Source organism: Penicillium taxi (genome assembly GCF_028828555.1).
Source record: "Penicillium taxi strain IBT 34144 chromosome Unknown utg000005l_segment0_segment0, whole genome shotgun sequence".
Taxonomy (NCBI): Eukaryota; Fungi; Ascomycota; class Eurotiomycetes; order Eurotiales; family Aspergillaceae; genus Penicillium; species Penicillium taxi.
Window position 1 is genome coordinate 2,322,782 of NW_026643207.1, and position 24,788 is coordinate 2,347,569.

The window sequence follows — 24,788 nt, forward strand, 5'->3', positions numbered from 1 at the left end:
CCAATAGCCACCCATTACTTATTGATTTTGGCACGAGCTGCCCATTTGGATACGCAAGCCCTTGCCTACCTAGGTATTCTTAACAACGGACCATCCGAGACCGTATCAGATGCAACATATCAGCATGCAATGAGGCTGCCTCAATGATCTATGAACTATAAACTGGACTCCGACCAGAAGTATCCACCGATAGTTATGAAGGTCTTGTTTTGCCTTTCATTCAGACAACAGCGATCTCGGTTCCCTCATCGAGAATGCTTGGCGGGACGCTTTGATTCCACGACGAATGTACCCGAGCACGCTGAGTATCTGAGTGATGGTAACATAATCTCAGGTCGATTTTATATCTCACATCGAAAACAGAATTGTGCCGGTGGCTTCCACTGTAGCAAAATGACCGAATCAAGCGATATGGTAACATACCGGGTTGACAATATCCGGTTTAGGTTAAGTTGAATAAAATTGGGTTATATCGCTACTCTTTTGTCCGTACTTTGATCAGCATACAATACAGTATTATGTGGTGCTGCCCAGGTATTTATCTGAATTGCAACTTCCAAGGTCATCGTCGCCATGTCCTCGTTCTTATTTTCAAAATGGTGGTCAGTCCATCATGTGATAGCGCCATTTACAGTTGACACCTTATAAACAAGGCACTAACTTGTCGAAATCAACCTCACAATTCACTCCCATCTACAGGAGGTAAATCTCGTAGAATACACTCTAAAAAATATATTTTAGTATTAATATCTATATAATCCCGATCAAACTTGAATTTTGGTTTGTTTAGACTTGAAAGTGAATTGAGCAAATTGTTGATTTTTCTCCGAAATGAACTTGCGTAGTTGAGTTCCACTCACATGATTTCCCAACTGAACCACAGTGCGCAAACCGAAGTAAAATCTTCTTACCCCAAAACCCCCAACCTCACTTCAACATATCAATTTCACTCTACACGAGTACACGAACTAATACACGAAACTACACGAAAAGTTTCGCGATCCGGTTGAAAGACGAGGTGATCTGATTGCGCAGGCAGTCAATCTTCCCCGAATCTTCTTCCGGAACTTCCCTCCTCTGACTCTCACACCCTCGTCATTGATTCCTCTTTTTTTTTTTTAATCTTTTTTTCTCTCTCTTTTTTTTTCTCATCCTTCACTCTCCGTCCTTATCAAACTCTACAGCCTTAACCATGGCGTCGGTCATGCCTAAGCCCGCCACACGCATTGGCGTGCGTTCTCGTAACGCTCATACTCCCGTCGGGCGACTTGCGACTTCGAAAGCCAAAACTTCAGGTTCGATCTCCATAAACCGACCTGTCAATCGTCCACAGCCAAATGGAATGTCCCAACAACCGCGACCTACTGCGCCGGCAAAGCAGTCATGTCCCAATCCAAGTTGTGACAACCCAAATGTTACTGAAGATGGTGGAAACATAATCTGCGCAAGCTGTGCTACAGTTATCAGTGAGGCCAATATCGTTTCAGAAATCACCTTTGGTGAAACCTCTTCCGGCGCTGCTATGGTCCAGGGTACCTTCGTCGGAGAAGATCAGACCCATACACGCAGTTTCGGTCCGGGTTTCCAGCGAGGTGGTGGTATGGAGAGTCGAGAGATGACCGAAGTGCATGGTAAGTCGTTTATATACCTACCTGTTTGCTATGTACAGACATTAACTTCTAACAGGTAATCAATTTATCAGCCAAGTATCACGGGCATTGAACCTTCCCGAGAGCGCTTCGAAGGCCGCTGGTCAAATTTTTAAGCTCGCCGTTGGAATGAACTTTATTCAAGGTCGCCGCACAAAAAACGTCGCTGCCGTCTGTCTCTACATTGCCTGTCGTCGCCAGAACGGGAATACAGCTATGCTAATTGACTTTTCCGATGTTCTCATGGTAAGTCGCTCCAGACTACTGTCTATCATTTATCGAAGCTTATGCTGACAGTCATTAGATTAACGTTTTCAACCTCGGCCGAACCTACAAAGCCCTTCTTGACGAGCTGCGCTTGAGCGGCAGCGTTTTTATTATGAATCCAACTGATCCAGAGAGCCTTATCTACCGATTTGCCAAACAACTTGAATTTGGCTCCTCTACCATGGCCGTTGCCGGTGAAGCCTGCCGCATTGTGCAGCGAATGAACCGTGACTGGATGACCGTTGGCCGACGTCCAGCTGGTATATGTGGTGCAGCATTGATCCTGGCGGCGCGTATGAACAACTTCCGCCGAACCATCCGCGAAGTCGTTTATGTCGTCAAAGTGACTGAAGTCACTATCAGTGAGCGTTTGAACGAGTTCGGTTCCACAGAGAGTGGTGACTTAACAGTCGATGAGTTCCGCTCTGTCAGCCTTGAAAGTGAAAAGGATCCCCCCGCTTACACTCGGGCGTCGAAGGGCCGCCTGTCCAAACGCCTCAAGCAGCCAGAGACATATGTTGAAAGAGGTGATCCGGTAGAAAATGACGACGATAATGGCGAGGATGGAACGCCCCAGCCTTGGCCCGTTGATGCCGATGGCTTTGCCATTCCCAGACTCCCAATCGACCCAGCCCTAACGGCTCTTGATGGGGCCGTGGAACAGGCTAAGGGTAAAAAGAAAGAAGAGCAGTGCAAAAAGAGCAAACAGCCTCTCCCCACCCCAACTTCGGAGCAGATTGCGTCTGAAGAAGCCTTGGAAGAAGAAATGCGACTCATGCTGGACAACGGAGAGATGTTAGCAAAGGTCGAAAAACATATCCCCGACACTGCTGAAATCGAAGAAACAGAATTCGAAAGTGACCCTGAAGTGCAAAACTGTCTCCTTTCGTCCACCGAGATCGACCTCAAAGAACTAGTATGGGTCCACGAAAATAAGGAATGGCTCCGTTTCCAACAGCAAAAGGCCTTGAAGCGCGCCCTTGATGAAGCAAATCCACACAAAACTTCTCCCCGCAAATCCCGCAAGCGTCGCAAGGGCCGCATGGGCGATGTTGGCTATCTGGAGGGTGATGAAACTTCTGGACGTTCCCGGGCCCTTACCCCCGCTGAGGCTACACGACGAATGTTAGAAATGCGTGGGTTCAGTAAGAAAATCAACTATTCTGCTCTGGATAACCTGTACGGCGGGAAGAACGGACCTCCTAGCGACTACGAGGAACCTGGAAGTGGACCGCCCGGCGACAACGGTGGTGGTCGAAGCCGTAGTGGCAGCGCTATCACTTCGCGTCGCAGTGCCAGTCTTGTTTCGGAAGAAACATTGGGCCCATATGTTCGTCGTCGGGGAAGATTGCCGGCAACTGCAAAGGTACCTGTTGAAGCGCCAGCTCCACAACAGCCGACTCCACCATCGACAGCACCTGCGGGAATTTCCATCAGTGATGAAGTTGTTATTGAAGAAGGTACCGGTTCCAAGCAGCCTGATATCGATGAAGTGGAGGATGACGAGGCAGATTACGCCGAAGACGACAATCTGGACGACGCATTTGCTGGCGCTTACAAGCACAGTGACAATTACGGCATTGACAAGAATGGCGATGACTACGCTGACGACAATTACGCTAGTGACTACGACTATGGATCCGATTAGATGATCTATGAAGCCTTTAGTAATGATACCCGTCATATTTCAATGCCCCTTTCACCTCGTAGATTTTCATCGGTAGTTTAATTTCACGAATTCAACCATGCGACGAAAACATCCCATCTTTGAGCACGATCAATAAAAGTGGCTTCGGAATTTTGTGCGTGTACAAAACGAGCCTAGGATGGTCTTTTCGCTATTCCATTCTCTAAAATTACCCGGGGTTTCGGACGCAACCCTAAGTAAGGTATTCCGAGGTTCCCTGCATCGAACCAGTTACAATCACCTGCCCTGTATTGCGCCTGGGCGTAGGTACTTGTGTTAATCGGTTTCAGACGCACTATGCTTTTCCTTTTTTTTTTCTTTTTTAGCTCCAAGTTACCTATTAAGTTGGATAATCTCCGGCGTCTCAGCACCTGCACAGCTGAGACACGGTCAAAATGATGGGGGCTTGGGATGAGCCTGAGGCTGACTTGAAGTACCCGAAGACGCAACAATCTACGCAATGAGGAAATTCAACCAGAGCTCATTTGTTCGATCCATAATTGACTTTGATATTTTATCAGATTGATTTCTTGTTCGCATCATAAATAAAGGTGAGGGCGAAATATAAATAAGAAATACAAAGAATCTTAAACTCCACATTTACGCCAGAATCCACGCCGGTAAAAATCGAGGTAAATACCAATACTCACCCACCCGGAGCGAGATGTGGATGGGGCTGCGTGACCTGAGTCAGTTAGACGCAACGAAGAAGAGAAAAAAGACTAAAGAAATCCAGTAAACATGAGAAACGAAAAGAGTAAGAATGGTTTATGGTGTGGGCGATTTTCGTGGTTTTGACGTTGAGCTTTGCGTTGTTATTCGATTGACGATCGGACTCTCGGCGAACAAAGAACGAAAAGGAGGGAGGTCATGAGTCGATTTCCATTCCCATTCCTACGCTTCCGTTCAGTCCTAATGTTGAGTTGGGCAAGTGTGAGTGGCTCGAAATAGCTTGCTGGAGGAGGGGAACGCCGGCGTCCACGTTGGAAGTGAACAAGTTAGGGATCTGCTGCGCGCTGGATAGGCATGCAGCAGTCAGAGGAGCACCCTCGAAAAGAATGGGTGTGTTACGAAGGTTGTGCAGGCATGCTTCCCAAGAAGAAGCCACGCATTGAGCCTGAGTGAGGTCTTCGCTGAAAAGGTAGAAGGCCGGTGCAGAGGAGGAAATAGGCGTCGCGGCGACTAGGTAGGCATTCAGAGCGCGGCTTTTCATGAGCATCTGCGAGTTACGCAGGTGGGCCGAATACTGGTTATCGATGTACTTGATCCAACCACGGACGGCAGGGGCCATGTCACCGTCCATGTCGATACGCTGCCAGCTAATGCCCAGAAGGAGGGTGGCATCGTCCACGAGAGGCTCGGTGGGTGGCGTAGATGCACCATTGATGGTGCGATGTTGATCCATATCGGGGCCATCAAGGCGCTGAGTCATTGAGGCGAGTGCGATCTCGTCAAGACCGGGTGCAGAATTATCAAGACGCTGGGCCTTGCGGCTGATATCGGCAGCATCAGAATGATTGGTTGTTGACAGTGAAGAGGCTGGGACCGCTTGCGACTTAGTAGTCTCTTCAAACCAAGTGCCACTTTGGTTTTTAGCGGAGAGAGCGATCCCCGTCTGAGGGTTGAGAAGGGTTATACCCTCGCCATAGATGGGCTTCTCTTTAGTAACCGTGGTAGGTCGAATTGGAACATTACATATGGGGACCTCTTCAACGAATTGGTCACGCGATCTCTTGCGAGAAGGCTTCGGGGCAATGGAGGATGAGGCAAAGCTGGTGCTCGAGGTGGGCTTTGTTGAGTCACTATTGGCGAAAAGAGAGCCAGCGCTAGCAGGGTAGCTGTTGAAGTGTCCGGGTTGGCTCAATAGAGACTGAGAGGGGAGCTGAGCGAAGGCGTGTTCCTGGGGAGGAGAAAGGATCTGTGATGGACCGTCGGAAAGGCGGTTGAGGATCATGATGATGGAAACTGTTCTGTAGGGTTAAGTGAGTAGTACACCACAAGCTTATATCACCTAGATATCACGAGGGACGACGAATAGAGACAGGTATATAGATAAGAGAAAAGCTTTCGGAAACGAGAGAAGGTGAAGGTACTATAGAAGTCTGGCGGTGAGAGTGGGAGGGGGAGGTGTGGAAGAAGTAAAGAAGAGGGGGAAGAGATAAAAGAAAAGTTCTGGGGGAGAAGAAAAGTAGGTAGAGGAAGAGGGAAAGAAGATCTGAGGCGATCCGTTGCGTGCGGAGATTACCTTACCATACAAAAATACAGCAATATGGAAGGAGATTCCGACCTGCCGTAACAGTACCAATACACTTTGGGTTTGGTTGTTTGACGTGGAGCCTAATCAAGCGATTGGCCAATGGTGAACAGCCAATGAACATCAAACTGGATCCTGCATAATCATGTGACTACTTGTGTCTTTCTTCTTCCATAAAAATGCCGCTCAACCGTTTCTTGGAAAAAGAAGATAGTATTGAGAAATATTGGAAATATTGAAAATATCTGGAAATTTGGATATTGTGACATGAGGGGTAGACCAATCCCCTGAAGCAAAACACCATAGCTCGTGCAAGTCTAAAAGAATCAAATCAAATCAATAGTCGTAGATATGGGGTAAAAAGATAAAAAAAGAAAGAAAGAAGAAAAGGCAAGGCAAGAACATCAGCAACACCAGTTTGGCTGAATTCATTGCAAGGGAAAAGAAAAGGACCGGGGAAATAACCCGTTTCCATAAAAAGCCTGCGATGGCCGGAAACGAAGAAGTGAAAAAGGACCGAGCTTCGGCTGAACTTCCTGCATGTCGCCGTGACCCAAGTCATAAGTAGATCAGAAAATATTGTAAAGCCAATTTTAATCTTCATCAGCTATTGGATATCCGCGAGAACGGGGTTCTGTCCAAAGGGAAGGAAAAGTATCGAAAATATTTTGACCAGGTGGGAAGCCCCGAGGCCACATCTAGGCATTACCAGCAGTAGCACCACCAAGCATGCCCTTCACCTGCTTGACAGAGTTGGGAGCGTAACTGGGGGCCATGGTTCCAATAAAAAGGAAGGAGATCAGGGCAGCGGCACCGAAAACGATGAACTTGCGGCGAGCAGGGTGGGACTGGCCATACTCGGCCCAGCGACGGTTAGCCTGGCCCGTGTACTCACGGATCTGGTCACCACCGAGCTTATAGTAGACAAGACCGATGAGGGCAATAGAATAACCGAAGAACTGCAGGCCAGATACAGGGGTATTCCACAGCATCATGGACGCCGCAACAAGCAGAATGTCCTTCAGTACACCGCACAGGGTCATGATCAGCGAAGAGGTCTTGCCGATAAGGAAGACCACGGACACGTTCAGAAGGAAAGCTACCATGGCGTTGGCAATCAGAACCCAGATACCGACTCCATAGACGTGGTCCATGGTCACCCGCGGGAACTCCAAGAACAGAGCGACGATACCGTTCATGACAGCACAGATCGGAGCAAAGTAGTACAGGGAGACCATGGGGTCCATCTTGTACTCGGCAGAGCTCAGTAGACGCTGGACCATGACGAGACGAGTGGCCTCGAAAACGATGCCGCCCAGCTGGAAGAGGAAACCAACCAATACAAACTTGATCTCACCAAAGGAGGCAATGATGACACCCAGGACAATGATCGAGACGTTCAGGAGGACTTTCAGGTTGACTGGAGCCATTCCCATACCCCAAGTAGCGCACAGAACAGCGACGGGAGTGGTGGCCTATAGTAACCGGGGTTAACTTAGCCCACACCAGGTCGAAGTTGAATTTGAATAGTTACATACCTTAAGCATTTGGATGAAGGCCACGCTCAGATATAGATAAGTCATGTTACCGCAGATCAAGCTCAAGCTAAACATGATGCCAATGGGGACAATAGCTCGCAGATAGACACGACCAGTCATCTTTACGGTCTTGCGGCCGTCAAGTACATTGGTGCAGCGGGCAAGGATCTGGGTCATTATAGTCGCAAACGTCAAGTGCCATGTTGTAAGGATAATAGCTGGAAAGAGGTCAGATGAGGAGGATTTTCGATGGAGTTTCAAGGATACATACGGAAACCTAGAAGAAGTATAAGTTAGCAACCATTGAAGAGCTGAAATAGCTTATCAAATCACTTACGGAAGTTGGCATAGTCCAGAAGGTGCTTGTTGAACAGAATCACACTAGAGCTGAGGGTAATCCAGGTACTGCGCAATTGTCAGCCCATACATCCTCTGCTTATCTTCCAGCTACCCCATCTACTTACGCGACATAAACGGCGGGGTGCAAAGCAGCCTTGGGAGCTTCTTGTTTTTCGGAGGCTGGGTTGACGGTAGGAAGGGTTGGTTCGCGCGCAATCTCACCGGAGATGCGGGCCTTCTCACCCTCGGAACTCATTTTGAGGGATAGTGATCTAGTTTGATCAGAGAAGAATTGACGGAGTTCAAATGGCCGCGGACGCGAAAGGCTTCCTTGGCTGAAAGCGGAAGAAGCCAGGAGGGGTAAAAAAAGATTATACGATAAGCAACACTGTCAAACGAGGGTGAGTGATGGAAGAAATGGAAGAAATGGAAGATTCCCTAAATTAGAAGTGGACCAAGAATGGGAAACGTACAGTGAAGAATGCAATTTTTATTATTTTAATAATCGGTACCAAAAGCTGATCTGTTTAAAGTAAATAAGTAAAATAGAGGATTCGTTGCTGCAAACAGAGTTAAATCATTACGTTCTCCACTGGGTGGTATTTTCAGTATTGTCTTGTATGAACATGAGGTTATTCAGGCCACCTGTACTTTAGCGGATATACAAGCAGCATGAATCACGTATGGAGTATTGTAACAGTAAATACAAGTACTGGTAATATTGTATATGTCTCGTGGCGACTCCTTTTCCATCAACATCAACGTCAACGTCAACATCCAATAAGCATTACCACATTCAATTCACCACCTGTCGGTCTCTGCTAATTTGCTTGGTTCCAATTCTATTTTCACTTGGGAACTTCTTAATTACACCTTAAACCTGTTCCGGTCTCGAAAGAAAGGATGTAACCTCATCCTTAACAACGCATTGGTTTTGAGATAAGAAACAACACCAACCTTGACCCATGTTGATCAAAATTAGCGGCAACATTACGCAAGCAGTTCCCAGCCAAGACCCACTATAGCCCGCGTGCAGTTCAGCGTTGGGTCCCTTACGGAAGGTGGAGAATGCGGCGATCTGGAAGGCTGTGCTCGCCATCACCCTTCTCCATTGGGGGCCAACCCTACACAGTAGTCACAAAGTCAGAAAATCAGGGGCGTGCATTCAATAGGGGAAGTGCTTGGCTCGAAGAAGCTTTTTTGGTTCAACTCCATCAATCTATTCCTCTTTTATCAGCACAGTGCACAATGTGATTGAATCCCTCTTAACGGCTAATATGGATACATTTTAGATTATCCTGTCTAATTCCTTGTTTGGCGGGGACAATCAGTGGACCCTGCTCATCTATATACCCTGAAATCATACATGTATGAGAAGGATGATCCCCCTGCTGATATCCGAGAGTTACTCCGTGCTGATTCGAGACTCGGTTGATTCGATTTGGGTAAAATATACTTCATATACGTGAATCTTGTCCATATTGTACACAGTATTGTACTGAATATTAACAATCTATGAGCAATCTATGAGCAATCTATGAGCAATCTATGAACAATCTATGAACAATCTATGAACAATCTATGAACGATCTATGAAAAATCTATTAACAATCTACAGTAAATTGAACGTAATATGAGCAATTCCCTCGACGTAGGTATACAAGCCGACGGTTGGCGCAGACGTGCATAAACGTACATTTTGTGGCGTTTTTAATTTTTTAGTTCCCAAGATCGTTCGTTCTCCTTTTCTTCTATATTGTATTCTATCCTTCTTTCTCCTAAATTCTCCATGATAAGAGCATTCCTTGGCTAAAAGCCTTTTCACCCTGATAGTACCGCAAACTACCATACCTTATGAAGACTATTTCCGGATTATCATTTGGATCAACACTAGTTACTCAACTGTAATTCGATAGTTTAAAGGCCGGGGTTAATCAAGTGGCGTTGTGACAACAAATGAGCAGGAAGTATACCCATATGCAATTTAATATGAAGGAGAAAAGGGAAATCAATTTAACCAATAAGCAGCCAATGACTTGGGACTAAATGAACATCTTTTACTATTAAGATGTTTTGTGTACGTGTTCCTTAGTCTCTTGGTAGTCCCCACTGTAAGGAACAGCCATTAGGACTGGTTTCTGGGACAGTGTGGTGGATTGAGTCTGGATCGGGCGAAATAAGGGTAGCAAACCCAAAAGCGACAGTCTTTTTGTGTTTTTTGATGCTTTCGATATTTAGTATGTTTTAGTGTTAGTGTAAGTGGATGTATTCCTGAAACACCCCAACTATTCCCCCACTTCGACACCGCTGAAAAGGTGCCGGGTCCGTTTACCCCTACCCACGGTAGCTTCTACACTCCTTCTCCTCTCTCTCTCTCTCTCTCTCACCCTTTTTTATCATCATACTTCCCCTGGCAGTCCTTTTAACTGCCTTTCTTTTTCTTCTATGCTGAACATCGCTCGCAAAACTTTCAAACGCGTACCCAGTTTTCAGGACCTACTACAAGGCAGGATGACCCACCCCGATATGTAAGAACAACAACACTGAGCTCCATGCCCTCCAACTGACCTCGTTGCAGTACCGTCGATGTCCTCGTCATTGGTGCAGGCCCAACTGGTTTGGGTGCAGCCAAGCGTTTAAATCAGATTGTAAGATCAATTCTTCCTCCGTTCAAAATAGTGGCCCAAAAAAAAAAAACATTGCCCGCAGAATAGGGGGGGATGGAGGGGTAGTGACCACTAACTTCAAGAACATCATCAACTAACTTAATTGCAAACAGGATGGCCCTTCTTGGTTGATTATCGATTCTAATGAGACTCCCGGTGGTCTGGCTTCCACTGATACCACCCCTGAAGGTTTCGTAGGTCTTCGCCGCATTCCATTTCGAACGAGGGAAAGTGAATACTGACTGACATACCAACAGTTGTACGATGTTGGTGGCCACGTTATCTTCTCCCACTACAAATACTTCGATGACTGCATTGATGAGGCTCTCCCCAAGGATGATGACTGGTACACTCACGAGCGTATCTCCTACGTCCGCTGCCAGGGCGAGTGGGTTCCCTACCCTTTCCAGAACAACATATCCATGTTGCCCAAGGCCGAGCAGGTCAAGTGTATCGATGGTATGATCGATGCTGCTCTAGAGGCTCGTGTCGCCAGCACCAAGCCCAAGAACTTCGATGAGTGGATCGTTCGCATGATGGGTGTTGGTATTGCCGACCTTTTCATGCGTCCCTACAACTTCAAGGTCTGGGCCGTTCCCACCACCAAGGTAAGCAGCCCCCACAAAATTTACCATTCAATCGTGATTTTCTAATTTTCCTCTTTGTTTTTCAGATGCAATGCGCTTGGCTCGGTGAGCGTGTCGCCGCTCCCAACCTCAAGGCTGTCACCACCAACGTCATCCTGAACAAGACCGCCGGTAACTGGGGCCCCAACGCTACTTTCCGTTTCCCTGCCCGTGATGGTACCGGTGGTATCTGGATTGCCGTTGCCAACACTCTTCCCAAGAAGAACACCCGCTTTGGCGAGCAGGGCAAGGTCACCAAGGTCAACGCCAACAACAAGACCGTCACCTTGGCTGATGGCACCACCATTGGTTACGGCAAGCTCGTTTCCACCATGGCTGTCGACTTCTTGGCTGAAGCCATGAGCGACACTGAGCTCATCCCCCTCACCAAGCAGCTCTACTACTCCACTACCCACGTCATTGGTGTTGGTATCCGTGGTGTCCGCCCCGACCGCATTGGTGACAAGTGCTGGTTGTACTTCCCCGAAGACAACTGCCCATTCTACCGTGCTACCATCTTCTCCAACTACTCCCCCTACAACCAGCCCGAGTCCTCCAAGAAGCTGCCCACACTCCAGCTCGCCGACGGCTCCAAGCCCAAGAACACCGAGCCCCAGGAAGGTCCTTACTGGTCCATCATGTTGGAGGTTTCTGAGTCCACCATGAAGCCTGTCAACAACGACACCCTGTTGGCCGATACCATCCAGGGTCTTGTCAACACCGACATGCTCAAGGCCGGTGACGAGATTGTCTCCACTTACCACCGCCGCTTTGACCACGGTTACCCCACCCCCAGCTTGGAGCGTGAAGGTGCCCTCACCCAGATCCTACCCAAGCTGCAAGAGAAGGGCATCTGGTCGCGTGGTCGTTTCGGCAGCTGGCGCTACGAGGTCGGCAACCAGGACCACTCCTTCATGCTCGGTGTCGAGGCTGTTGATAACATTGTCAACGGTGCCGTTGAGCTGACCCTCAACTACCCCGACTTTGTCAACGGTCGCCAGAACACTGAGCGTCGTCTAGTCGACGGTGCCCAGATCTTCGCCAAGAAGGCTCAAGAGTAGACATTTTCATTTCCATTAATACCTTATGTCTTGAACTGAATTTCCATTTTCTTCTATTTTCTTCATTTTTTTTCTTCTATTTTTTTTTCTCTTTTATCTTCTACATGTCTCTCAATGGGAAGGGACATTGATACAAGTTGCACGAAATTCTATTACATCACGGAAATAAAAAGAATACACGAAATCGGAGCATTTGAAGTCAGTGGGAAATGATTTTTTGTTGGCGTTTCATGTGAATTACTTTCCCATCTTAAGTTTCTTCTACATACTCCTTGTGTCAACTGCCATCCAGAGCCGGTTTTGTCCTGTGGCAGTCTTCTTTTTGTCGTCTTGATACACCTTTTATTTTCTAGACTTGCCTGGTTGTGTTGCTTATTCTTTAAATGAATTTTTTTTACGAGTATTGATCTTCCAGTGTAGAGCGCATCCATCGGATTTGAGCGTTACTACAGTTCTCTCCATATCTCGTACTCATCCCGAGGTCTCCAGCCCAGTTTACCGCCACAAGAAGCTCTATATCACGGTTGTCCCTGGCTGGATAATATTAACGACTACTCCGTACAACTGCCACAGATTAAATCCCACGAGGTTCTTTGGTTCACATCGATGGGTTATTCTCTTCAACTGTAGTGACTTGTTGCATTAATTACCTAGGCAGGAATCACTCAAAGAACCCGAGGGTTGGAGGCAAAGGCTAGGTAAAAAGTCAAATATATATATATATAGATGCTAGGGTGCAAAAGAAGAGAGTGCTTGAGGCTATTTTCGCTATAAAGGCCTGAAATTAGAGGTTTATTATGCCTAAGACCCCTTAGCCTCTTATTCTAGTAGCGTGTCAGTTGAAGGTAAAATCAATGAGGGGATCCATATTATTTGATATATCATCGTACTACGGCAGCTGCAGTCAGAACTCTTGGCAACCCGGGCGATAATCCATAAATCACTAATAAATCCCAAGCTGTGAGGCTGAGGCTGCGAGGCTAAACGCCATATTACTGAACAGTCATCGATATGCTGAGACAGATTAAGCCAGAGACTTCGCTAGCTAAAATTCGCTATATGGTCAGAATTGGGCAGAAGGAACGATAGCTTAGAGATTGGAAAACTTGAGAAGTGTTTGAAGGTGCACCGAAGCTGATAGGTTGGAGATGTGATATGTATAAGCTGAGGTGCGTTGGTCACGCCACGGCCGTCAACCTATTGAGGAGCTGTAATTGCCTCACCTAGGCGCCCATCCCTATCCTGGGCCAGCGGATTGATAACTATTGCTCTTTATGCTTGACTTGGATTTGTGACCTATTCTTGCAAGCAATATTACCCAACAGGAAAGAAGACTCGGTGATGCAGCAAGTAGCGACTGTTCACGGCGGGGAGCCGAACCCGCTAGACAGCAAAGGACTCTGTCTACTATCCCTCGATGGCGGCGGTGTGCGCGGGCTGTCGACTCTATATATCCTGAAAGGGCTGATAGACCGATTAAATCGGGCGCGCCCTAAGGGTTCACCAGCAAAGAAACCCTGCGAGGTGTTTGACCTGATTGGCGGCACCAGCACAGGAGGGTGGGTTGATTTAGTCCGTATTCTAAAGTCGGGTGGCTAACAGATATAGATTGATTGCGATCATGTTAGGTCGATTGGAGATGGATGTCGATGAATGCATCATGGCATATATCAAATTAATGAAAATGATTTTTGATAAGCCCTCGAAGCAGAGCCTATCCAGACTTTTTGGCAAGATTAAACCCCGATTCGATGCCCACAAGCTCGAGAGTGCAATTAACGAAGTCATCAAAAACTGCGGAGCTCAGCCGACTGATCTATTTAATGATCAAGCTGACCGGACTTGCCGGGTGTAAGTATGTGTGAGAGCTGATGAACCTATACTCTGCTAATAGCTCCAGATTCGTCTGCAGCATCACACAGGAGACTAAGGAGATTGTGCGCCTTCGCAGCTACTCTTTACATAATAAGCCTGGAATATCGGCCACCATCTGCCAGGCCGCTCGCGCAACCTCCGCCGCAACCACCTTTTTCGAGCCGGTGTCGATCGGTGCACGCAGATTCGCAGATGGCGGGCTCGGGGCCAACAACCCTGTAGATGAAGTAGAAGGCGAGGCGTCTGATATTTGGTGTGAAGATACAGGCGACCTTAAACCACAGGTGAAGTGCTTCATCTCGATTGGCACCGGCAATCCTGGGAAGAAGGCGATGGAGGACAACCTATTGAAGTTTGTTTCTAAAACCCTACCAGAACTCGCCACCCAAACCGAGTACACAGAGAAGCGATTCATCGCTAAATGGCGAGAGCATTATGATAGCAAGCGGTATTTCCGATTCAATGTGGACCAGGGGTTACAAGACGTCGGGCTGGCGGAATACCAGGAGCAAGGCTTGATTGAGTCAGCAACTGAAGGGTATCTCGACCACCAGGCAGTGGCGTTTCGAGTGCGAGACTGTGTTGAAAATTTGAAATTAAAGCAGAGTGTGTATTTAGAAGATTTTTCTTAGTCCTGATGTCCTTCGACTAATGGATATAACGGATATATAGGTCTAACCAGCGTCGATTTTATTAAAGAGATTCAGGTTAGTGTTCTACGGCCAGAATAAAAGTATAATTATATGGCTAATCTTATATAGCTATATCAAAGGACACTGGCTCTTCGGGAACAATGTATGTCATCATTCTGGATAACTGATTTCGAAATCCAATACTTATAAAGCTAAAGGGCAGGGCCGTGCCCGGTGGCAGGTGCCGTTTGAACGGAATACCAAGTTCACAGGCCGTGAGGAACTGCTTAGCGACCTAACACAGAAACTAGAACTGAACTCTGATACCACCAAAAGAATTTCAATCATGGGCCTCGGCGGTGTGGGCAAGACACAACTAGTACTTGAGCTCGCCCACCGTATGCGAGAAAAATGCGCGGTCTATTGGATTCCCGTCAACAGCTTAGCCAATCTCCAAACGGCATATCGGAAGTTGGCACAAACCCTTCGCCTTCCTGGCTATGAACAGACTGGTGCTGATATCCTTGAACTTGTTCAAACATATCTCAGCGATGAGACTATTGGCCCATGGCTGCTGGTATTAGATAACGCTGATGACATAGATCTATGGACATCCCCACTCACTCTTGAGGTTGGAGCTAAGCGCCTGATGGATTACATGCCCCGGAGCAGGTATGGAGCGATCATATGGACCACGCGCGATCGCAGGCTAGCCACAGGAGTTGCTCGAGAAAATGTGGTGTCTATACAGCAAATGGACGAGCCTAGGGCCGCAGAGATGTTGCGGAACTATCTGATTGATCCTAGTCAGATCGAAAAGGACGAGCTTTCATTAACAGGATTACTACAGAAACTTACATATCTTCCACTCGCAATTGTTCAGGCCGCAGCGTATATTAATGTGACTGGGGAATCACTTAAGAATTATGAAGCTCTCTTATCTAACCAAGATGATGAGGCGATTGAGCTCCTAAGTGAGCATTTTGAAGATGACGGCAGATATACAGATATAGAGAATGCGGTGTCAAAAACATGGCTCATCTCATTTGAGCAAATTCGTCGCCGTAGCGCTCTCGCATTTGAATATCTAGGATTTATGGCCTGTGTGGACCCTAAAGATATTCCTCGGTCGCTGCTACCGCCTCCTAATGGGTCATCGCTTAAACAGCAGAGCGATGCAATCGGCATCCTTGACGCATTCTCATTCATCACTAGACATGAGGATGGATCAGCATTTGATATACATCGTCTAGTACATCTGGTGACGCGGGGATGGCTAAAAAATAATGGAGAACTACCGGCTTGCCAAAAACAAGCAGTAATGCGGCTGAGTGAACTCCTATCAGATATCCACCAAGTAAATCGGATGCACTGGCGGCAATATATAGCTCATGCACAACACGCTGTGGAAGAAGATGATAAGTGTAGTAGGGAAAAGGTCAATCTTGCGGAAAATTGTGGGGATTGTCTGAGATATGATGGGCGATATCGTGAAGCAGAGACGATGTTTCGGATAGTCCTCGAGTATCGAGAGAGGGTGCTAGGGCCAGAACATCCAGACACGCTCACCAGCGTCAGCAACCTTGGTTCAGTCCTTGACAGCCAGGGCAGGTACGAAGAGGCCGAAGCCATGCATCAGCGGGCGTTAGAAGGCCGAGAGAAGGTGCTAGGGCCAGAACATCCAGACACGCTCACCAGCGTCAACAACCTTGGTTTAGTCCTTAAAAGCCAGGGCAGGTACGAAGAGGCCGAAGCCATGCACCGGCGGGATCTAGAAGGGTCTGAGAAGGTGCTAGGGCCAGAACATCCAGACACGCTCACCAGCGTCAGCAACCTTGGTTCAGTCCTTGACAGCCAGGGCAGGTACGAAGAGGCCGAAGCCATGCATCAGCGGGCGTTAGAAGGCCGAGAGAAGGTGCTAGGGCCAGAACATCCAGGCACGCTCACCAGCGTCAGCAAGCTTGGTTCAGTCCTTGACAGCCAGGGCAGGTACGAAGAGGCCGAAGCCATGCATCAGCGGGCGTTAGAAGGATATGAGAAGGTGCTAGGGCCAGAACATCCAGACACGCTCACCAGCGTCAACAACCTTGGTTTAGTCCTTAAAAGCCAGGGCAGGTACGAAGAGGCCGAAGCCATGCATCAGCGGGCGTTAGAAGGATATGAGAAGGTGCTAGGGCCAGAACATCCATACACGCTTACCAGCGTCAGCAACCTTGGTTCAGTCCTTGACAGCCAGGGCAGGTACGAAGAGGCCGAAGCCATGCACCGGCGGGATCTAGAAGGGTCTGAGAAGGTGCTAGGGCCAGAACATCCAGACACGCTCACCAGCGTCAGCAACCTTGGTTCAGTCCTTGACAGCCAGGGCAGGTACGAAGAGGCCGAAGCCATGCATCAGCGGGCGTTAGAAGGCCGAGAGAAGGTGCTAGGGCCAGAACATCCAGACACGCTCACCAGCGTCAACAACCTTGGTTCAGTCCTTGACAGCCAGGGCAGGTACGAAGAGGCCGAAGCCATACTCCGGTACCATTCATAGATTGAAACAAGCTGTATATATGTGAATACTCATTGATCAACTTCCTCCTGGTGCTTTATCGGTATCGAATTGCTTGTTCGTATACTTTGCACATCTAGTTCTAGGCTGATATGTAGATTAATGGATCGTAATCAATAAATATATGTTCACCTACTTTGATTATGTCTTTGAAGTAGATAGCGCACCTAAACAGTTATCTCATTATTTCCGACGACTGCTCTACGACTGCTAATTTAACCTGTTATGTAATTGGGAGAAATACAATGCCTCGGTTTCTCGCTAGTAAGTAAGAAAATAGCCTTATCATTCAAATAGCTGTTTCTCTACTATGTCTTGTGCGTCGCGGATCCAGAGCGTATAAGAAGTATTAATTGCACTGCTGCATATAACCGTGACGCACTGATGAAGACTCATACGGACTGAAAAGTTCCTACAACAGTGTTGGAATATGGAACAAAGCAGTCATGTGATCAAATTGTTACTTTATAATAGATAGCAAACTAAGAATGAAAACCAGACTTTACAACCACTTCAAAGGACACATAGATATCATAGGGGCGTAAAGCGTTACCTGTGATAGGTGTCAGAAGTGGGCGTTAGCCTATCGAATAGCTATTCCACACTTGATACAGGTGTACCGACAAACAGGTATCGTCTTTTTCACATTCTCGGCCCGGCCCACTGCCCGATATTCTTAACGAAATGTCGAGAGATGCCTATCTTGATTCCTTTTCTAATGAAGAATTCAGGATCTTGGTCCCTATACACCTGCTCTAGATCAAGACTATTCTCACGCATCATATCACACACTTCTCGAAATATAGTTTTAAGGATATTATTGACAACATTCGAAACCTGCCACTCACCATATTCCTTGACGGCCAGGTCCCTCGGACCAGGAGTATCGAGTGTAATTATGATATAAGTCACCTTCCGCTTTGGAAGCCAAAATGTCAAGTCTATGGGCGGTAGACTGCGAGGGTAAGACGTTAATATTGGTAGGGGAATACGGTACTCCAGTCCCAATAACATGGCCTCCCTTGCGTTTGTCCCCAATTTGTCTTGCTCTTGTATAACGGTAACTCATCAGTGGTACAATCATTACGATACAGTTTTGCCGAAATTACAGAGCGGTGAACTAAAATAGACTAGCGTTTTTCGGACTTCTTTTCCGGGAATTAAGTCATAAGAGCTGGTAACTGATTTCGAAAGAAACAGTCTAGAGCTATTGGCATTATCCCAAACCTTCCAAGGTTAGCATCTATATTTTCCAAGGTTGGATCCAACACAAGAGAATATTCATCAGTTTGTGAGACTTTATTTGCGCTCCAGGGATCAGCACGTATCTAGAAAGTGACAAGAAGTTCAAGACATTGGTCCTTGCTCTGGCTCTGATCATAGAACCAACCTCGGAGGTAAGAATTGTGATGGGACGATCTATGTAACTGGAGGCTGATTGGTGCCCGGAGTAGATTATCCCAAATAGGATTAGCCCTTTCTCCACCGGGATATTGTCAGCGCGAACATACAAAGTACAACTCTTCCTTCCACAGCCTTCCAAGGGTTCCATACATGTCATATGCAAGCTTATCAAACCCCAATGGAAATGCGGAACAGCTAGCTTTTTAGATCTATTGATAGTGTTCGCACACAGCTTCCGCGTTACATCACACTGCTCAGCCACAATCGGTGTATTCTAGGGTTATGAAGTTGACCGGGCCATAATGGCAACACTGCATGGCACATGTTTCTGATTTTAGCTGCTATAGATTTTAGATTGTAGGCTCACGAAGTTGGATATGGATAGCCTTGGAGCTCCAAGATTCCAAGCTTGGAACATCGCTTGACCTCGGGAAACATGCAACTCTCGGCGAATTCATAGCTCCTGGCCAATTAAATAGATAGATATCTCGAGGGCTTCTAGTATTTCAAGACTGTTTAGCCCTAATCGATTGGAGACACCTAAGCCTCAACTACCGTCATCCATGATCTACCTCAGGTGGATCGTTCAACACTATATTTAGCAATAACCGAGCGATGATTTGGAAATATCAGAGTCTAGAGACACTAAGTGGGCCTCCATCTTGAGTTTATGACGGTGCAACTTGACCTCTCAATTTCTAGGTAATATTGCACAACATCCATGAATTTCAAGGGACCTCGGGACGTTGGAAAGGCTAAATACCTTCTGTCTAGATATGTTTAGGTGTCTACCTAGGTAGGTGTATATCCCAATATAGGCTCAGCCAGTTGGAACCTTCGATATCTTACCTGCAGGGCCCGGTAAAAGGTATATCGGAGGTGCCAAACCTTCATCAGCTCATGTAGAAGACCACCTGGCTTTACCTAAATACCATGCCACTTCATCAGTACGGCCCACTGGAGGTATATTGGAGCCTAGCTTCCCTATAAATAGTCCTTTATCATGCTGTACTCCGTATAGATCAAGCGACCTTAGAATATGCGGGGGTCAACCTTGGAACAATATCGGAAGCCTTTGACATTCCCAAGTTTCAAAATGTTTAGCGCCTTCATTGCTAATTCTATTAATACCTTGTTCTCTTTTTAGGAGGAAATAAAGAGCTTGGCTGCAGCCTAGTGGGCCGCAAAGCCCTGCAAGCCACGAACTGCAGGAAGATGGGTCCCCAACAAGCGAGCCAATTCTGGAATTAACACTAATGACTCAGTAGTTAGATCCATGGATAATAATAATACAAGAATTGTATACTGTACACCGTATAGCGTCTGTGGACTCCTATTTTGCCAGCACTACTAGCATTTGCGGTATAGCGGTAAATCCAAAGAAAGGGAGTAGTTGTAGGCCGCGTCAGTTGTTGAACTATTCAAAGCCACCGAATCACCGGTCGAGGTTAGTCCCACAAATGAACTATAGTTAGCTAATGCCTCGGAGGACTGTAGTTTCAGGCTGTAAGAGGCTTGGTTAATTATATGAACGAATAATTACTCACTTTAGTCAATTTTCATCTGCAAAATGACGTGAATCTATATACGTACCCCAGTACATAACGCTCAAAAAAAAAGAAAAAAACTCTTCCCAACATATAACCACTTCGTCCTTGTAGGCTTGGGAATAATAGGGGAAACAATAATATTCATAATTCATAGTCCACAATCTCGTGCCACTGCGAGTTCCTTCTATGCCGTTCAACTCGCTTCAAGATAATTAGAAACGAAACGATCTCAATCTGCACAGGGCTTTGGAATGACGAAATCGAGTTCCATACCGCCTTTTTCTGACGTGGTATCCACTGCCACGGCAGGCGAGATCTTCATGTCGGTGGCCAAGTTGGTTTCATCAGACTGTAGGTGCTGGCAAGCCCCGACGTGGGACATGGCCGATGGTATCTGTGCGGACATCAGGTGGCAAGCGAGAGTGTCGAGAGTGATCATTAGCTGTGTCTCGTCGGTAGTGTTCTACTGAGCCAGTCAACGATTTGATAGTGAGGCCAAGCTGTCAACCTGCTGGAAATCACCTTGACTTGTCTGCTGCACCGAATAGCGGGGACTTGCCCCCCGAGAATTTGGTGATTCAGTGGCCCATGTGACCCTATGGCGGCGTGGACGCTCGGAATATGGAGGGGTTTGATGCCGCGATGCTAGTAAAGAGGCAGTCTGTCGACGACGGGTGGGGACATGACGAGAGTCCACGTCTTGATGGGTCGAGTCAGCTCTGTAAGAGGTGGATTGAGCACTGGATTGAGCAATTGAATCGTTTGACTCAATTCGGGCATCAGAATAAGACCGAAGATTTCCAGCACAAAATGAACCTCCAGTTAAATCTCTGAAATCAATCAATCGGTCAGAGTCGCCCGAAGCATCAAGGTCAGATTCAATGGGAGGGTCAACATGGTGGCGCTTGTTCTGTTCATTGATATAGAGTCGGTCAAATTGGGCTTGTAGCTCATTCAAGAAGATGCGCTGAAGAGAAGAATAAAGCTCCTCCTCCTCCTCCAACAAAATGACAGTAGGAGGACGTCTCATCGAGGATGTTTGCAGATGTAGAGTAAATGAACGGGATCACACAAGTCTTAAGACATAGTCGATGATAAGGAAGGAGCTCTCATATAGTTTCCCTGCCATGGTTGACCCTGTTTAAGTCAAGACAAGTCCTTAGATGGCCTTCATAGTAAAGGATTATGACGCCCTAATAAAATCCGCCTCTGCTTATTTTCTTTTCTTTTTCGTAAAATTCCTTTTGATGAGTAATTTATTTCAGTAAAAAATAAATACAGAAGAAAAAAAAGAATGATAGCTTGTTGTTGCTAACCCTCTCTTGACACTAGACCCGATCCCTCCTGTTGATCCTTTCTGCCCCCCCTCTCGCTCTTCTTACTCTCCCTCCCTCTCATCTATCACTTACACTCACACTCTAAAGTTCAACCTCCAAACTTCAACCTCCAACCTTCTCCGGAGTATCATGCCTTCGTTCCGTCTGCGATCACCGCCTTAGACTGTCGGCCTCCTTTCGTTTAGGTACACTCTGTCCACTCAGATCAACCCTCCTTTCCCCTTGTCGCCAAACGTAATGGCCGGCATGAATGGGGATCTTAGCCTATCCCAGTCCTTGGGAGGGCTCCGAATAGCAAATCCAGATGATTCTCCTTTACAGTCGGAAGATGCGACCGTTGATTTGATGGGATCTACTTCATCCGAACAACCGGCCGATTCGGTATCAACATATCCACAGATTCCCGCACCAGAAGACCAGCATTCGGTGGCATTTCCCCCCGCTCCTACCGAAGTCTCCGTTTCAAGTGAGACCCGACCACCTGCTGTTCACACCTCCCCTGAGGCCTCTCAGCCGCCTCCTACGTCTAATCCCTACCAACAGCAGCCATATTTGACACAACCTCATTCAACACAGCCGAGCCACTCCCGCCCCCTTTCCTCAGTGTACACAAATGGTGCCGCACCTCCAGTAGGTCCACTTGATAACCACTATCGCATACGGACCAATTCGGGTGCATCTTCAAACTCTCAGTCGCGCGTAGACTCTCGTGCAGCACAGGCGGGCGTTCTGACGCGCGACAACTCTCACAGCGACCGCTCTTACCGAGCAGGTCAACTATCGGGGAATGGGTCGGTGGTAATGCGTCAGTCCTCTAGAGCGCATGCCCGAGGCGTACCGACGGCTCAGATGTCTCGATCTCCATATGCTATGGAAAACGGCCCCGTCTCCAGCAGTGAAGATTGGCAAGACCGCGGTGCGGCAGTATCCGTAAGGCAAGAAGTTGATGCCAATGGGAAGACTGTATCTCGCTTTATTAAGAAGGGAGTCCGTGATTTCTCCTTTGGAAACACCCTCGGGGAGGGTTCCTACAGTACGGTGGTCTTCGCAACGGACCGGCAAACTTTGAAGGAGTACGCAATCAAGATCTTAGACAAGCGACATATCATCAAGGAGAAGAAGGTCAAATATGTCAATATCGAAAAGGACACATTGAATCGCCTGACAGACCACCCGGGCATCGTGCGGCTCTATTACACCTTTCAGGATGAACGCTCACTCTATTTTGTGCTGGACCTTTGCAAAGGAGGCGAGCTCCTGGGCGTTCTCAAGCGAATGACCACGTTTGACGAAGAATGTACTAGGTTTTACAGCGCCCAGATACTTGATACGATTGACTACATGCATAGGCGCGGTGTAATTCACCGAGATTTGAAGCCGGAAAACGTCTTGCTGGATCATCAAATGCATGTCAAAATTACCGATTTCGGAACAGCCAAGATTCTGAAGGGTACAACACGACGACCAGACGAGAGTAGTGTTTCCCTTTCATCACCCCTCGACTCTTCCGATATACTCGAGGAGGAGAGAGCAAGTTCATTTGTTGGCACTGCGGAGTATGTCAGCCCCGAACTGTTGACGGACAAGAATGCCTGCAAGGCGAGTGATTTGTGGGCGTTTGGCTGTATAATTTATCAGCTGCTGGCAGGTCGGCCACCTTTCAAAGCAGGCAACGAGTACCAAACATTCCAAAAAATCGTCGCCCTGGACTATGAATTCCCAGTCGGGTTCCCCACTGTTGCCCGGGATCTCGTTGAGCGTCTCCTGGTTCTGGATCCTACCCGGCGTCTACAAATTGAGCACATCAAAAATCACGAATTCTTTCAAGGCATCACCTGGGGAACGGACATGTGGAAACAGAAAGCACCTCGGCTGAAGGCCTATGTGCCACCACCCCGTGAACCTATTAAACTGAATGGCGGTGAAAGTGGTGAGAGCTTCCCTCCGGCAATTTCTACAGCGCCCAGTAATGCGACGACCTCCAATCAACGCCCCCTTCCTCGCGTGGTTACCGAACTACCCCCACCAAGCCAACTGGACATCGAATGGTCCCCTGTATTGAACAAGGCCAACGAGCGTATTTTGAAGCTGGGAAACATGGTGGTGCTGTCATCGCCGGCATCTCATAGCCCATCATCGAAGTACGGCAGTGAGCCAGAAGCTCCGAGAAAGTTCTCACGTTTCTTCACGGGCTCAACAACCAAAAAACGATCAAGGCTAGTCATGGTCACATCAACTGCGCGAATCATTATGGCAGCCGCGGGTGGCGACGAGAAAAAGGCCAAACTCGAGATCTCTCTACTAGCTCCTGGTACACATTGGCGGAGTACCACAGATGTTAAGGGACATTCGTCCTGGATCGTAGACACGGTACAGTATTCATATTTCCCAATCATGGTTCATCGTTCACTAATTTTGAGTCTAGAGAGATAAACATTTTGTCTTCGAAGATCCAAAACCATCTTCCAACAACATTGGAGCTACCGCCTTATCAGCTCAAGAATGGCTAGATTCACTAGATCGTGCTCGAGAGATGGCTTTGATGCAACAAAGTGCTGGGACCATGTCCGCCGAGGATGCATTCCGCGACATGTCCTCAACTGGATTTTCTAGTCATTCCAACACACTCGATCACAAATCAGAGAGCAACATCCCCCCACCTTCGCGCAACACATTGGTAAAACAACAACCCCAATCGAATGACACAGAGTCAGTCAAGGGGAGGAAAAGATTCAGCAGGCGTCATTCCAAGAATAGTCTTGCTGCTGTCTTTTAAATTTACAGCTCTCAATCGGCCCACGATGCCTTCTATATGATTTTTCCGTTCATGATTGAGCCAGACCTGTAGATGAAAGTCTTTGTGAGCAAATTCTGGTCACAAATAAGGCTGCAGTCTACGAACTGGCTCATGTGATGCCTTATGGGTAACTTATGCCTTAGCTGCTTGCTATCCAGTGTCGGCGGTAGTATATTGCCACGCCGCCACCATGAACACCAAAGCCAGATGTCATTTCAGCATATTGGTCTATTTCACTTACATTTTACAGTGACGAGCGTGTTTCGTTCAAGTTGGGACATGTGGCTGCATCTAGAGCTGGACAGGAGCACAAGTTATCTATTGTCTTGTCTTGCTTGGCCATTGCGCCAACCCGAGTTAATCTCGAGCTGTTTTATCTTTCTTTTGCCGCTTCTGTCCACTGTTATATATCCCTGATTTGATCTGATGCATACTGTCGACAACCTCATAAAAAGCCTTGCTGTTTATCTCCCTTCCAATTTCCTCACATTTGGCGATATTGATCAGGAGATACTTTTTGAATTGCGTATTACTGCGAGCCCAAGTCGCAGTATA

General features: G+C 47.3%; 7 protein-coding genes across 7 annotated transcripts; 4 read left to right on the forward strand and 3 right to left on the reverse strand.

Annotated features, from left to right (window-relative positions):
• Positions 1 to 1,192: 1,192 nt before the first annotated feature.
• Positions 1,193 to 3,564, forward strand: N7495_008204 (transcription factor TFIIIB subunit BRF1; the record flags this gene model as incomplete). The annotated part of the gene is made up of 3 exons (XM_057210855.1): positions 1,193 to 1,631; positions 1,687 to 1,895; positions 1,954 to 3,564. 3 exons carry the CDS (start codon positions 1,193 to 1,195, stop codon positions 3,562 to 3,564), a joined length of 2,259 nt encoding a protein of 752 aa, XP_057060398.1.
• A 907-nt stretch (positions 3,565 to 4,471) lies between these two features.
• N7495_008205 (uncharacterized protein) lies at positions 4,472 to 5,557 on the reverse strand (the record flags this gene model as incomplete). Its single annotated transcript, XM_057210856.1, has 1 exon — positions 4,472 to 5,557. The coding sequence occupies one exon, from the start codon at positions 5,555 to 5,557 to the stop codon at positions 4,472 to 4,474; it is 1,086 nt and encodes a 361-aa protein (XP_057060399.1).
• Positions 5,558 to 6,555: 998 nt separating this feature from the next.
• glfB (uncharacterized protein) lies at positions 6,556 to 7,990 on the reverse strand (the record flags this gene model as incomplete). The annotated part of the gene is made up of 5 exons (XM_057210857.1): positions 6,556 to 7,332; positions 7,396 to 7,613; positions 7,667 to 7,672; positions 7,733 to 7,800; positions 7,860 to 7,990. The coding sequence occupies 5 exons, from the start codon at positions 7,988 to 7,990 to the stop codon at positions 6,556 to 6,558; spliced, it is 1,200 nt and encodes a 399-aa protein (XP_057060400.1).
• Positions 7,991 to 10,179: 2,189 nt separating this feature from the next.
• On the forward strand, positions 10,180 to 12,087 carry N7495_008207 (protoporphyrinogen/coproporphyrinogen oxidase; the record flags this gene model as incomplete). The annotated part of the gene is made up of 5 exons (XM_057210858.1): positions 10,180 to 10,262; positions 10,313 to 10,382; positions 10,514 to 10,594; positions 10,658 to 11,008; positions 11,074 to 12,087. The coding sequence occupies 5 exons, from the start codon at positions 10,180 to 10,182 to the stop codon at positions 12,085 to 12,087; spliced, it is 1,599 nt and encodes a 532-aa protein (XP_057060401.1).
• A 1,341-nt stretch (positions 12,088 to 13,428) lies between these two features.
• On the forward strand, positions 13,429 to 17,127 carry N7495_008208 (FabD/lysophospholipase-like protein; the record flags this gene model as incomplete). The annotated part of the gene is made up of 6 exons (XM_057210859.1): positions 13,429 to 13,646; positions 13,696 to 13,938; positions 13,988 to 14,568; positions 14,635 to 14,669; positions 14,724 to 14,757; positions 14,813 to 17,127. The coding sequence occupies 6 exons, from the start codon at positions 13,429 to 13,431 to the stop codon at positions 17,125 to 17,127; spliced, it is 3,426 nt and encodes a 1,141-aa protein (XP_057060402.1).
• Positions 17,128 to 20,574: 3,447 nt separating this feature from the next.
• On the reverse strand, positions 20,575 to 21,129 carry N7495_008209 (uncharacterized protein; the record flags this gene model as incomplete). The annotated part of the gene is made up of 1 exon (XM_057210860.1): positions 20,575 to 21,129. The coding sequence occupies one exon, from the start codon at positions 21,127 to 21,129 to the stop codon at positions 20,575 to 20,577; it is 555 nt and encodes a 184-aa protein (XP_057060403.1).
• A 544-nt stretch (positions 21,130 to 21,673) lies between these two features.
• On the forward strand, positions 21,674 to 24,212 carry N7495_008210 (Serine/threonine-protein kinase PKH2; the record flags this gene model as incomplete). The annotated part of the gene is made up of 2 exons (XM_057210861.1): positions 21,674 to 23,806; positions 23,862 to 24,212. The coding sequence occupies 2 exons, from the start codon at positions 21,674 to 21,676 to the stop codon at positions 24,210 to 24,212; spliced, it is 2,484 nt and encodes an 827-aa protein (XP_057060404.1).
• Positions 24,213 to 24,788: the final 576 nt, after the last annotated feature.